This window comes from Saccostrea echinata, unplaced genomic scaffold (assembly GCF_033153115.1).
Source record: "Saccostrea echinata isolate AGI-Se365-2 ecotype Australia unplaced genomic scaffold, CSIRO_AGI_Sech_v1 ptg000002l, whole genome shotgun sequence".
Lineage (NCBI taxonomy): Eukaryota > Metazoa > Mollusca > Bivalvia > Ostreida > Ostreidae > Saccostrea > Saccostrea echinata.
Genome location: NW_026889751.1, coordinates 331268 through 346778, shown reverse-complemented (window position 1 = coordinate 346778; position 15511 = coordinate 331268). Strand labels below are relative to the sequence as shown.

The following is a 15511-nucleotide window of genomic DNA, read 5'->3' as shown; positions in this document are numbered from 1 at the left end:
GTCCGTATCACACATAACAAACTTTGGTCGCAGTTTTCTCAGCAACTACTCATCACAGGAGCTTGAAATTTTAACACACTCTTTGTTTAGGCATGCCATATGGTGGGATTTTTTTTTGTACTAATCTGATGTCAACTTCCTGTTTATCCGTGTGTCTGTCCGTACCACACATAACAAACTTTGGTCGCAGTTTTCTCAGAAACTTCTCATCACAGGAGCTTGAAATTTTAACACACTCTTTGTTTAGGCATGCCATATGGTGGGATTCATTTTTGTACGAATCCGATGTCAACTTCCTGTTTATCCGTGCGTCTGTCCGTACCACACATAACAAACTTTGGTCGCAGTTTTCTCAGCAACTACTCATCATAGGTGCTTGAAATTTTAGCACAGTCTTTGTTTAGGCATGCCATATGGTGGGATTCATTTTTGTACGAATCCGATGTCAACTTCCTGTTTATCCGTGCGTCTGTCCGTACCATACATAACAAATTTTGGTCGTAGTTTTCTCAGCAACTACTCATTGCAGATGCTTGAAATTTTAGCACAATCTTTGTTTAGGCATGCCATATAATGGGATTCATTTTTGGAACAAATCCGATGTCAACTTCCTGTTTATCCGTGCATCTGTCCGTACCATACATAACAAATTTTGGTCGTAGTTTTCTCAGCAACTACTCATCGCAGATGCTTGAAATTTTAGCACAGTCTTTGTTTAGGCATGCCATATGTTGGGATTCAGTTTTTACAAATCCGATGTCAATTTCCTGATTATCACTGTGTTTGTCCATAACCGAACTTGTGTATTCACATCAGAGCGGGGGTATTATTAGTGAGCATTGGCTCACAGACTTCTTGTTTTTTTTTTTTGTTTTTTTTTTTGATGAATAAAAAGGAAAGACTTATTTTGTTCTCATCTTTAGTGGTTGAATTAAAAACTGGTATAATTTAACAAAAGATTTATGGATCATAAGTGATAAGTTTTTAAAAATGCTCAAAATTGTTTTTGATTTACCAAACAACATGATTGTTTAGAATTTTCCATCATTTACTACATTCATATAATGAATTAGCATTAATTAAAGTTTTACAGGTGTTTATTAAAGCAAATATATGAGCTACAACTTTGATGTCGGAAATTCTTCTGGAAAAAATTTGATACTTTATATTAGTCTAATGATCATAAATGTTTAAAATTATATACAGATTTATCATAATAGCACATTTTAACAGAAAAATAAAATACTCAAAAATGCAGCTCATATTGCTTTAAAGTGTTTGAGATGCAAACAAATCAGGGAGTTCATTTCAAAAACACTCTACATATCTATATTATAATTGCATTTGCAAATATTTTCTACAATAGTTTATATATGCATGCATATATATTTTTGAGGAATCAATCTTTAAATAGAGTACCATAACATTAGTTCAAGTGATCATTTCTTTTTAGGCATGCTATGCACGGGTTCTAGACTACAGAAGAAAATTTATTGAGGCTGCACAAAGATACAATGAACTTTCCTACAAAACTATAGTAGCAGAAGAAGAAAGAATGCAGGCCCTGAAAAATGCCCTCATTTGTACTGTTCTTGCCTCAGCAGGTAAATAAATCTTGTATTGACCACATAAGGAACATATTTATGTTATTGCCTACTTAATTCTCTACCCTTTTAATTGAGAATTTTAAAGCAAAAAAGTGGAAGAATTTGGAAATATTGATTTCTTAATATATTAATTACTGTTGAATAAAGTGTTAAGTTAAATTCCTATGCACATCTTAATGAATCATTAAAATTTCAAAATTCAAGTTTTTTGAATATAAAAAGTACTGAAAAATTCAATCTGCTTGTCATTTGGGAATTTTTGGAAAAGAGTAAATTTTATTCTAAAAAATTAGAGTAAATTAGAGTAAAAGAATAGAGTAAAATTTATAAAGCAAATTTCAATTGGGACAGAGCCCTTTTACTGGACCTGGATGCAAGAGTTATTAAGGTCTGCTACTATATTTAATTTATGCCCTGCCCTTTAGATGGCTGGAGCACACTGTAATAGCCCAGTTTCAAAGAAACTGTTCAAGATATTTTTATCTACATATAAAATGATACAACTAAGTGAGAGCTTTTCATTAGTGTCATAATTTTCTGAGCGTAATCCCTTCCCTATGACCTTGGCCTCACTATTCCTCAGTTTGCCTTATTTTCAAAATAACTTTAAACACTTTGAGATATTTTCATCAAACTTCATGCACTTTTTGACCTTGAACCTTCCTTATCTAATTCTAGTCAATTATAACAAGGTATTTGAAAAATAGACTTATATCCAAAGGACATGAATGCCCTGCCCAATGATATATTTGTATTGTACCAAGAGAATAAATGTACTGTACTTTATTATTCAGTCCAAGATAAAAGTAAAATATATAGTTTTTTTTTCATATACAGACCTGATAACTTTAATAAAGTTGTTCCCTTTTGTAGCATGGTTTGTAGTGTTTATTCATCCCATCTATCTAGCACCTATATAATATCTGTTTCAAGTTACATGTATGTGTAGCAAATTTATAGTCATGTATTATGATCTAAAAGGTAGTTATGGTTAACATGGTTAAAATGCTCTCACAGAGATTTATTTGTGTTTGGAGTTGTATGATGTAATCCATTAAGGAATTCAATAAGATGAACTAAGAGCAAAAAGAGGAAAAAGTTAAGTTCATGGTCATAGGTTAGATCAAGGACAGAAAATAGAGAAGCCATTTTATTTAACACTGTATGAAGTTTGATGAAAATAATTTGATCTAGCTGTTTCTTTGAACTTTAAAAATGAAATTCAAGGCCATATGGGAAGGTCAAGGTCAAATAATCATGAGATAGTTAAATTACTCTTGTATCAAAATATGAAGTTTGATTAAAATATCTTGGAAACAAACCAAAATTGTCTATACATTTTAAGATACAGTGAGAATATGGGAAAATATGATCCCCACTGTGGGTGATTCTTAGTAAGTTATAAACGTAACTGCATGTCATTTTGGCTTTATACATATACAGTTGCAAAATATATAATTTTGATAGATATTTAGAATTTGACAACTATAGGGCCAGTAATGCATACCTGGCATTGTTTGCTAAGAATGCATATAGTCTTAATTATTCTTCTTTAAGAAGACAGTGCTTGTATATTTGGGATGAAGGCCTAGATTGTGGAAAACTGCATCCCATTGCAAAGAGTGCTGTGCATATCTTGTCCTTATTGTGATAAAAAGTTTAAAATCAGTAAGAATACTCTATTGTAGGAAAAAAGATCAAAATTCTCTTCTTCAAGTGTGCTTATGAAAAATGAATCAATATTTTATTCCAATTGTAGGTCAACAGAGATCCAGAATGCTGGCAACACTATTCAAAGATGAACGCTGTACTCAGTTACCTGCATACAACATTTTGGAGAAAATGTAAGATTATATAATACACTGTGTGGAAGAAAAAAATGATTTAATAGTGCAAAAATATAAATCTTACTCTTTAAATCAGCTGAATCATGCAGGTGTCTTATTTTTTTTCTATGACCTCGCACAATATTTACTCTAATTGCAACATGATGGTATTCACTTGCCCCTCTTAAAAACTTAATACATGTCAAGTGTTTAAAAAATAATGGACCAAGACAAGAACAAGAAGGGTATCAATTTCAGACTGTGAGGCTATAGTACCATCAAACTTGTTATGTGATGCACCTTAGGGGGAATGCTGTCACTGTCTTCACCCAAAAGTAGCTTGTGGCGATCTTATTGTGTTGCCTGCAGAGCAGAGTGACACTTACTAATCACTTTACTGGGTTTCTGTCTCTCCGTCCGTCAATTCTTAGATCTCGAGAACTGTAGTAGTATGGATTTGTTATTTTGGTCATGTATTGCTTAACACTATGACTCAGGTGAGCATTGTGGCCCATGGGCCTCTTGTTTAAAATACCATGCTTACCGACCTCTGACTTTTCAACTTGACTTTTGACCTACTTTTCAAAGTAATTCTTAATGCTGATATAAAGTATATTTTTAGCTTACCTAAGCCAAAGGCTCGAGTGAGCTTTTCTTATCTATGTGTGTCCAGCATCCGTCTGTCGGGTGTTTGTCTGTCGTCTGACATCTGTAAACTTTTCACATTTTTTACTTCTTCCCAAGAGGTCAGTTTCAACCAAACTTGCCACAAAGCATCCTTGGGTGAAAGGGATTTAAGTTTGTTCACAGGATTCATCCTCTTTCAAGGGGAGGGTGGGGTGACAAAAGGGGATCAAAGTTTTACATAAGAGTATACAGGAAATATGTTTAAAAATCTTCTTCTCAAGAACAGCTAAGCCACTGTTAGTCATATTAAAACAGAAGCATCGTCAGGTAGTGTAGATTCTAGTTTGTTCAAATCATGACCCATGGGAGAAGGTAGGGGCCACACCAGGGGATCAAAGTATGTTGTTCCAGATAGTGTATCCTGTACCCTAGCTGTACACTTCATTATATCCATTGACACATTATTTAGTTACAAGTTTTATGTCCATCCTATCTCCACAAGCTGGGTTTGTGGAAATAGAATGGACACAAAACCCATGGCATGTGACAATGCATTATATCAAGTCTTTTGAAAGCTTAAATTCTTAGCTTGTAGTTAGTTAACATTAAATTACTTTTTTTTTTTGTTAAATAGGTATTTAGATAGAATTATTCGTAGCAGTGACTTACAGGAGTTTGCAGCACTGCTTCGACCTCACCAGAAAGCAGTTACAGCTGATGGTAGGTAATACTGAAAAAAGTACTTAATCCAGAGACTTTGATGGCTCTGCTTCACTTACATATTGAAGACATTACCTGATTTGCAGTACATGAACTATAACATTGGAATAACTGGTACAAATATATAGAGATCTACAGTAAGAAACCCATAGTTGGTCAGATTCAGAAGCAAGCATCGTTTTGATGCATCTTCAATCTTTATTGATTTAAAATTGATGTTTGCCCATAGCATCTACGACAGGAATTTGACCACAATAAGGTTATAGGCTTTTACAATTTTAAGATATATGAATTTTTAAAAAATTTTAAATGAGTATTGAGAGTTTTTAACATATTCACCAAGTTGAACATGATGGACCTAAGGAACATAAACTCTTTTTATTTTTAGTAGATGCATATAATTTACCTGCTAGATTTCCTGGAAAAAGATGTAATGCTTTTAGGTCATCTGAGTCAATCAGTGACCTACTTGTATTGGTTTTCATCCCACATCAAAGTTATAGTCCACTAATTTTTCACACTTTATACACCTCCATTACCGCTAGCTAAATTTCAAAGTAAACTTGCTATAAAACATCTTTTGTTGATTGGATTTAGGATTTCAGATTTCTCGAATTGAAGGGTCTGTCCCTTTGCTATTAGGGAGATACTTGAAGGAATAGTGAAAGTAAGATGTGTAATCTTCTCAATATATGTTAAGTGAAGCTTCCTTGTGTTATGAAAATTCAATTTTTTTGGACCTTCGCCTGTTAGGTTGGAAGGAGCCACAAAAAGAACCAAATTCTACACAGAAATATGTAAATAGGGTGTATAGAAATTTTTTTTATCTAAAATATTCTCAAGATTCATAAGCCTTCAAATTATCAAACTTTAATTCAAGCATCCTCTTGTGTAGGTGCATGTTTGTTTAAACCATATCCACTAGAGCCAGAATAGGGCCATAAAAGGGTTACAGGGTTTTATACAAAAATATATCACATTACATATCAGCTTATATCTAGTCAGTACTGTAAGTCATTCAACCTTCTGCTTTTGAAAAGTTTTACAGATTTATCTATTCTGCAATGCCCAGGATAAAGTATTGGAATATTTGTTTCAATTCTTCTTTACTTTTTTGTTTGTGTGCTTCTTTTACCATATGTTGACTTAATCTCAAATGATTGACAAAAAATTCATAAATAGAGAACACTTTGTGGTATGTAGGTAGAATCCCTAAAAATTTCAATAACAACAGGGCTTTAAATTGACAAATTCATTTGCAAGAGCCCAGATTTAAGTTTATTGAGTATTACCCCCTATCCCCAGTTCTAGATGAGACTCAATTTCGGGGTCCAGTTTTACATTTTTTAAAAATTTGTTCAAGATAAGCATTACAACATGTACTCTAATTAATGCAAAAATATTCCTATGTGGTGTTTTTTTTTTGTTGGGAGGGGTGGGTTTGTTTTTTGTTTTGTTTATTTTTTAATCATGTCCACCATGGTTGGGCACAGTTGTTTGGTAAAAATTAGTATTGACTTATTAATGCAGGCATGGGCATATTGATAAAAGCACCTATAATATTATTTTCAGAGCAGAGTGTAGATAAAATATTAAGATGCATTTTTTCTTCTTCCTTGGACATAATCTCTGTACTTAAACATGTTTTTTATCTGTTCATTTATGAAAAGATGTTCAAAAAACAGAGAATTAAGTGAGTGTGTAGGTTGAGTGAACTTTATCAATCATGAAAAAAAAGAATAAGTAAGTGACAATTTTTTTCAATATGGTCACATTTCCAATCATATTCTTTATCCACTGTTGAAAGTGATAAATATTCCCGTTTAAACAAGTCACTGACCATCAAGGCTTTAGTACAGATTACGATATACATGTATATCTTTTTGGTCACCTGAGTCACTGAGGTTTCAAGATTGTTCAATCTTTCCCCTATTCCTATGCACAAAAAGGGGTTCATTTATTCACATTTATATAGGAAAACTGTTTATCTATATACGAGGGTCATCCCAAAATTCTGTAGACTGAGCTCATGTACATCTTTTACAGAAATTAATGTATCTTTGTAATTGGGGGGGGGGGGGGGGTTAAAAAGTGTGTTGTTGGTTGATAACATCGGTGATCACTTGAATATAATTCGAGAAATAAGAATTGTAGTGTCATCGTTCCTTAGAGCATTCCCTGACATCAAAAACGATGAACATTCCCAATTCAGTTTTCTGGGATGAAATACACTAATTACCAGAATCAAATTCTTGTATTTATCGTAAAGATTCTAGATATAAATATCATATATCTTAATCATTGTGATATGATTTAACATTAAAATAAATGAATAAAATATGTACTTGTATATGTATTAAATGATAATTTTTTTAAAAAAACTGTTTCTGTGGGTTTTTCATTTGTCTTCTCTAATGGAGTTGCACAGTGTCACCCTTGTCTGATTCTTCGGTCAGTCTTTTTTAGTTTCGCTTCTAATTCACATACTTGGAAAAACTGTATCGGTCCTTTTTATACACTAAGGACCGGAAAACATTTCCACGTGTACCATTCTAGGAACCATGTAGGACTTATGAACTTCTGTAGGAGTGAATTCAAATTCAAAACATTTGATAGCAGTCCAGTGTGCTGCCTATGTCAACACAGCCGCCATTTTTGAACAAATCCGATTTCAAACTGGTGCATATAAAAAACCTTATAAAATTCATATCAATCAAAATTTGAGGAAAGGTAATTAACAATATAATATTAAGAATTTTTATTTTTATTCCCAAAATGTTGGGTGGTTAATGCTTTTCCATTGGATTATGTATTTTATATACCAATACCAATGTGCCACTTTCTTACCCCAGGAAATGAAATTTTTTATGTAAATAATGTTCATCTGTGTAATTACTTAATTTTTGTCCATAGATTTATTAGTTATTGTTGGTTTAATTCATTTACAAAGTTTCATTCATTTATGACACTGGGTTCCTACAAAACTATGCTTGTCTATGGAATTTTGGGACAACCCTCATATAAATAATTTACAAGGTTACAAACTGGTTCGAATCCCACTGTGTGATGTGGAGACTGGTCCTTCAGATGAGACCGTATCAACTGACGTCCCGTGTCGCAGTAGGTGCTGGCACAAAAAAGATCCCTCACTGCTCAGTGGCCCTGAGTGACAAGCATAGGTCATAATTTGCAGCTCTCCACTGGCAAGTAGTGGCATCTCCATATGAGTGAAAAATTCTCAAGAGGGACGTTAAACAATAAAAACAAACAAACGAACTGTAAAAAAATTTTTATTAATCTTTATACAAGACAGAGTCTAGTTAAGATATTCAATTCTTTACTTTGTTTTATCAAAAAAATTGATTAAAATTATCTAATTATGTGTATTATGAATATATCCTTATGTATTGTAAATTCAAATTTTGAATCTTTGCCCATTGGGCTAAATGGACATGTATGGGGCTCTCAAGTGTTGCCTAGGGATGATAAATAAAGAACACATATACATGTAGTGGCTTAGAAAAAAAACAAACTTGCATTGTCTCAGGAGACAGTTATTAATCAAACATTCAGAGGAGTTTCTGTTGACACCTCAATATATGGCAGACATGTCTTTATAGATTCTCTTCAGGCTTATCTCAACTGTTAGGAGAATTTAACATTCACTGTAAAAGCTTTTGGGTTTTGTCATTTGAAGAGACAAATTTTTCCTATTTGAAACTTACTTTTTAAAATGCTGTAAACTTTTATTCCTTAGTTGGTAAAAAAAAGATGTTATTACTAAACATTTTATTACCCAAGACTACATGATAGGAGTTCAGTTATTAATGTCCCTATATTAAAATTCTCTACAATAATTGTCTTAAATTGGTAGTCTGCTGCACTAAACTGAAGATTCTTATAAAAACTGCTTCTTTCGTCAATCAGTAAAATGCCAGTTAGAACCATTTTTTCAAGCCAGGTCCTGTATAGATTTCTTGAGCATTGTGCTTTTCAATCAATCAAACATACGAAGACTTACATATCAATAATACAATATTTAAACCTACTTTTATAGGATTATTTATACAGATATAAATATAAACAATAAAATATCCTACTTTGTTTTTAGTACAATAATTGAAGGTTGCAGCTGTCGCAGAAAAAATATACATAACCTGCTTTCGCAGATTATAAATATACGAGGGGTTATCAAAAAGTTCGTGGATTAGCACCATAAAATTAAAACCGCTTTAAGTACATCAATGAATTTTAAAATACTTAGTTAGCATCATCTTTTCTATCTATAAAATAAACCACAAATCATAAGTTTTAATCTTTAATAAATTAGTATTGGTTTTGTAAGCAATGGTATGTCCAGGCGGCGCAACCTCGAACAGGACGTGTTTTTTTTTTCAGCCCGAGTGTAACTGAGAAAAACTCTTTTGATACGAGTACTTGACATCCAAAAATCCAATTAATTTAGACATGTGACGGGACACAATTGTTCCGTTCCACAAAATGTGCAATTTTAATCTCATTCTGTAAGTTCTATGAAATTTTATGGTATTTTTTATAAGGAGTGCCCAAACAATTAAGGGCTTAAAATGACGTCAAAAAGGGGGAGGGGTTTCTTATTCAACATTCTGTAAAGTTTAACCCTGAAAAAACTGGCATGAGCCTAGGGAATGTTTAAACTGTCTATAGAGAAATAAAATCCATCCAGAGTACTTGTTTTTAAAAAACCAAACGAGATTCAGTCAGATGAGAGATGCACAGTTTATGTCGATTTGTAGTCACAAGGTGTGTAAAGTCAATCACGTCAAAGAGTAACGTTGATCATGTGTGGTAGATATTGAACTCAGCAAAACATGCTGGCATAATCAAGCGAGAATCTTTCCCTATGTATAGATTCATTTACAATTTTATATGCATTGAAATCAGCTGTTCATGACATTATCATGTCATATAAACAAAACTGGTTTCAGTTTTACTTAACTCCAGGGAATCTCATCAAAGTAAGTGTATTGAGACAGAGGGAGTGTGCATTGAGAAATAATGACGTTGTCGGACGTCATGAAACTAAAAGACGACAGCGCCGGGTAATCATATAATTTCTTCTTTATTTTATAATAATTTCACTAATTATCAACGTATCAAGCTAAAATTTTCAAAACTTCTTAAACTTTTGTTGTTTAATGTTCCTTATAAATTTTGTAAACACAGACTACATAGTATTAATTTTATCACATCAGTCCACGAACTTTTTGATAACCGCTCGTATTTTTTCTGCAATAGCTGACAACATTTATTTCCATACTAACAAACAAACAAAGCATTCTGTTGTTTAACGAAGAAGAAAATGAAGAGTAGTTGAAAAAAAAATGATTCTGGACAAAGATGATTTTGTGGATTAGCATACTGTAGACATACTTTTTTTCCACGTGGGCTTAATTTTTGCTAGGTACGCTGTCACAAATTTTTCCATGGAAATTTGCCACAGCATACTAAAACTACATTCAAGAGATAGAATGACAGTTCAAGAAATCCTTGTAATTTTCTGCCTGTAGATTAAATAGAAATTGTGATTCCACGGAATTATACCTCATGGAAAAAAGTACCTTTACAGTACTTCTACACAATGGTTATTTATTGACAGGCTCGAGCATACTGGATAGGGCAGTGATAGAACATAATCTGCTGTCAGCAAGTAAGCTCTACAACAACATTTCCTTCGCAGAACTTGGATCCCTATTAGAAATTCCACCTTCAAAGGTATATTTATACATCTAGTGTTGCATTTATAATAGTTAAGAGTTGCATAAAATTATGATCTATTGTCTAAAATTTGGCAAAGATACAAGATAAAAGAAGTCATTTTTATATTGAATTACAAAATGCCTGTAAAATTACACTATTATTTCCTTTCTGACAGGCGGAGAAGATAGCGTCTCAAATGATCACAGAAGGACGTATGCATGGCTGTATAGATCAAATTGATTCTATTGTGCATTTTGAAGGTAAATTACTCTTTAAGAAATATTTCTTTGTCAGAAGTATTAGCAAAATTTCAAGACCAAAGGATTTGTTATGTTCCAGCAAGCAGGAAGAAAAGTTTGTTCTGTTGCTTAGAAATTTGTCATGCTTTTACAGCTCTTGTGCAAAAATTGATCTAATAATAGTTGTATTACTTGGCTTATTTCACCTGATGATGTGCAGAGTTTTTTTCACAACACTGGACTGAAATATATATGCAAAAAATAATTGAAAAGGCAAAACATGCTTGAAAATATTCCATGTTTACTATCATAACAAATCATCTTTTCTAGAAAAGGAATTGTAGAAATCATGACAGTAATGTTATTTGATAGTTACAAACACATGTAGGTAGGGGATTTTTTTTAATGGGCTTGATTATAGATGAGTATTACATGTATAATGATCAAGTACATGTACTTACAAATATAAAATCAAAATAGTTGTTGATGGGGTGAGAAAATTCTCCAATGATTAAAAAAGAATAATTGTTTCCTTGAGGTTTAAAAAAGTTTTGAGTTGGGCCATTTTTAGTCAGTCGATTGGGAGAAAGCAAACAGACATTTTTTTAAAGATGGCCTAATCATGAAGTTTTTAGCTCTTCTGAGCCAAAGGCTCAAAGAGCTAATGCTATGGCCATTTGTGCGGTGTGCGTAAACTTTTTAGAATATGGGCCATAACTCAAGAACCCCTTGGCCAATTATTGTCAAATTTGTGACAGGGTATCCTTGGCCCAAGGGCTCCCTTTTATACTAAAACTAGGGTTGTGACCCTTTAACAAGGGGAGATAATTAGGAAAATTGAAACAAAAGTACTGGTTGCTAAAAAATCTTCTTCTCAAGAACCACTGGGCAGATTATTACCAAACTTACACAAAAGGATGAGGATATGTTGTAGATTAAAATTTGCATGGGGATTTACCCTGGGGCAAAGGGCATGGTCTCAAGGTCACTTCAAAGTTGACCAAAAATTACATTTTATTAAAATGTTGATATTTTGCTTACTACATTATAATTTATTTATTCTTTTAACAAAACTCAAACAAGGGTGCTAATGAATGAAATAGTTATCAGGAAAACGAACTTATGAGAATCTTAGATTATAGAATTGGAATCTGATTTAAAGGATTCTGAGTGATATTTAAAAAAAGAAACGCATTCTTATTTATCTATTAATGGATACAATATTAAGGTGTTTCCTAATTATTAGTTCACGTTTGGCATGTGCAACTCCGATAGGTGTTATTGTGTAAACGTACGGCAGGCAGTTTTTAACACCTAGGAAACATATTATTTGTAGAAACCCTAATTAACTGTTTTGTATACACAATGTGTCCTGATTATCTCGTGATTTTCACCTCAATTTGTATTGTGCACTGCTTGGATCAACTGAGAGTACATATGACTTGTCTGTTTATTATGCAATGATTTATGTATTTTTAAACATACAATTGTTAAGTTTACTATGTTACTAAACATGTTTTTTTAGATGCAGTTTAGATAAAAATACATCATATTTAATTCATAACATTACATGATAATTTCTTATAATAATAGAAAGTTTTGTAGTTGTTTGGACGGAGGATAATGCAATGCCCTATTAGACTCAATATATTTTTGTTGGAGTCATCGAATTTAGCTTGAACTTAATCTTGAGACATACTATTTAAAATTTATTTTAAAAAAATGTTAGTGAGACCATTGATGTCTTATAAACATCTTTCTTTAATATTCTATGATGTAGTATTGTAAAACACAGAACTTACATAAATTGGAAAAGAATTTTTCTTGAAAAAGATGAACCTCTATTCAAAGGTCACCTCTCTATAAAGGTCACTTTTAATGATTCCCGCAGGTGACTGCTTAATACAGGTTTGACTGTATAAGGACTAGGATCATCAAATCTTGTCAGTTGATGCATCTAAGGATGAAAAGTAGGTCACCGTGACCTACTTTTGAAAATTTATGGCTTTAATTAGATATTTCAGGTACTAATTGGCTTAGAATCATCAAACTTTGTCAGTTGATGCATCTTGGGTCTTCGGAGTAGGTCTACTGAAAAGTAGGTCACCGTGACCTACTTTTGAAAATTTATGGGTTTAATTAAATATTTCGGGTACTAATTGGCTTAAAATTATCAAACTTTGTCAGTTGATGCATCTTGGGTCCTCGGAGTACAACAACTGAAAAGTAGGTCACTGTGACCTACTTTTGAAAATTTATGGCTTTAATAAAATATTTCAAGTACTTATTGGCTTAGAATCATCAAACTTTGTCAGTTGATGCATTTTGGGTCCTTGGAGTACAACTGAAAAGTAGGTCACGGTGACCTACTTTTGAAATTTTATGGCTGTATTTAATATTTTCGGGTACTATTTGGCTTAGAATTATCAAAATTTGTCAGTTGATGCATCTTGGGTCCTCGGACTAGGTTGACTGAAAAGTAGGTCACTGTGACCTACTTTTGAAAATTTATGGCTTTAATTAAATATTTTGGGTACTAACTGGCTTAGAATCATCAAATTTTGTCAGTTGATGCATCTTGGGTCCTTGCAGTACAACAAATGAAAAGTAGGTCACCATGACCTACTTTTGAAAATTTATGGCTTTAATTAAATATTTTGGGTACTAATTGGCTTAGAATCATCAAACTTTGTCAGTTGATGCATCTTGGGTCCTTGGAGTACAACAACTGAAAAGTAGGTCACTTTGGCCTACTTATAAAATTTTATGGTTATAATTTTAAAAAATATTTTAGGTATTAATTGGCTTAGAATCATCAAACTTAGTTGATGGGTCCTCAGAGAATGACAAGTGATAAGTAGGTCACCTGACCAACTCTCAGGTACTAGTTGGCTTAGAATCATCTTGGGTTCTCAGAATGTGAATTGGAATTTCAAGTGTTTATCTAAATATACAGGATACTCAGAGGCTTCAAATAGAAGTGATAGGTTGTACAGTTTATCAGAAGAGCGATTCAAGGCCCTTGGGCCTCTTGTTTATAAAGGCAAAAACAAGCCCAGATGGAGGAGCAAAAAAAATCTAGATTTCTAAATGTAGATAGACGGAAGTTAGCAAACCTTCATAAATAAATCTGAAATTTATAACATACTCTCACATAATAACCAGGTAAGTAATGTTTTAGATGTTACATGTGTTAGACAAGGAATTAGTTTCAGAAACCCAAGAACAATGAAACGGTGTAAAATCAGAATTTAGATTAAGTTTCATTGTCGACCTTCAATCGATTAGTTCGTTAACTCTTTCCAACCGTTATCAGTTTTTAAGCATTGTTTATACATTTGTGAATATTTATGAATGTAAATCTGCTAATAAAACAGGTAGAATACAGAATATTATAGCAGTTATGAATTAGGTATAAGTATGTACTAGTAATTTTAAATTGGGTAGTTTCTTTTAAGTAAGATTTTTGTGCTCTGATATTCTTTCAGCAAGAGAAGCTTTACCCACATGGGACAAACAAATTCAGAGTCTGTGTTTTCAAGTCAATCAGATAATTGAGAAGGTTTCTCAGTCAGCACCGGATTGGATGATGAAAACCACGGAAACTCAGATGGCTGAGGGTCATTGAAGACTGTGTGAACACCATGAATGGAAAACAGAACATATTGCTTGAACAGAATGTGGTGAACAGGCACCATTAGAGAGAATTAGTGAATACAGTACTGTGTAAGAACAACTCGGAGAAGAATGGAAATTTACATCAAAAATGTCTTAACATGAAAAATGTTACTAGGATAGTTGTTCATTCTGCTGTAAAATATTGCAAGTACTAAAGACAAAAATTATATTTGTAATTTACATACATTCATCAATTTTATAAAATGCCCTGGTGAACATGCAAGAAATATTATTAAAATGAATATATTTGAGTTCCTTAAGGGTCAGAATTTCATAGTATTGACGTGGGTATTCTCTGCTGTTGGAAACTTTTGGGATTTGACCTGAATAATAGTAAATTAATTTCTGCATTTCAATTTCTGTGGTTGCATTGTACAGCAAAAATAAATATCTGCAGGGTGCGACTACCTAGTGTTAAGGATTTGGCAAACCACTACCTTGTTTTACATGATTTGGAGGAATTAATACTTCAGGAATACATGTGTATTTTGCAATTGTTAAATTTTTGCGAAATTCATCATATCAACAAAATTCCACAAAAAATGGATAACCGCAGAAAATACCTGTTATTTGGTATATTCAATTAAAGTTAATTAAAATTACACTGTACAGTAAAACACGCTCTTAGTGAATATGCTTATAATGAATTGATGCTTACAGCAAAGTAAATTTCATTCCCTGTGGCATAATTGTCCATCCCTGGGACTTCGTTATAAGCATGTTTTACTGTATTACAAATGCTATTCAGTACGTTAAGTTTTAAGTTCAATGATGTAAGCTGTCTTGTGGTATAGTTATGTCCATATGTGTCATTAAATGGTTTACACATGCATGTGTGTTGTGTAAGAATTTAATTTGATAAATAGAAACAATCTTCTCTTTGTAAGACCATTAGTATATATCAGTGCATGCTCTAGATATTTTGATTAAAGACAAAGAATACTTGTGTTGGACCACTATTGTTGTCATACCCCCCACTGCATACTATAGATACTCAAGATGTTTCATATTGTGGAGGAACACAGAAAAGTCATTGGTTCACAGAGCTGAAATACTGAAACATGAAGTACACCAT

General features: G+C 32.7%; 1 protein-coding gene across 1 annotated transcript in view; it reads left to right on the top strand.

Annotated features, from left to right (window-relative positions):
- Positions 1-15383, top strand: part of LOC133204502 (COP9 signalosome complex subunit 4-like) — a 43517-nt gene extending 28134 nt beyond the window's left edge. The window contains exons 6-11 of the mRNA XM_061340253.1: positions 1454-1604; positions 3367-3451; positions 4695-4780; positions 10419-10534; positions 10695-10779; positions 14247-15383. Coding sequence (XP_061196237.1) covers positions 1454-1604; positions 3367-3451; positions 4695-4780; positions 10419-10534; positions 10695-10779; positions 14247-14386 — 663 coding nt within the window. The 3' untranslated portion in view covers positions 14387-15383. The remainder of the gene's footprint in view (positions 1-1453; positions 1605-3366; positions 3452-4694; positions 4781-10418; positions 10535-10694; positions 10780-14246) is intronic.
- Positions 15384-15511: the final 128 nt, after the last annotated feature.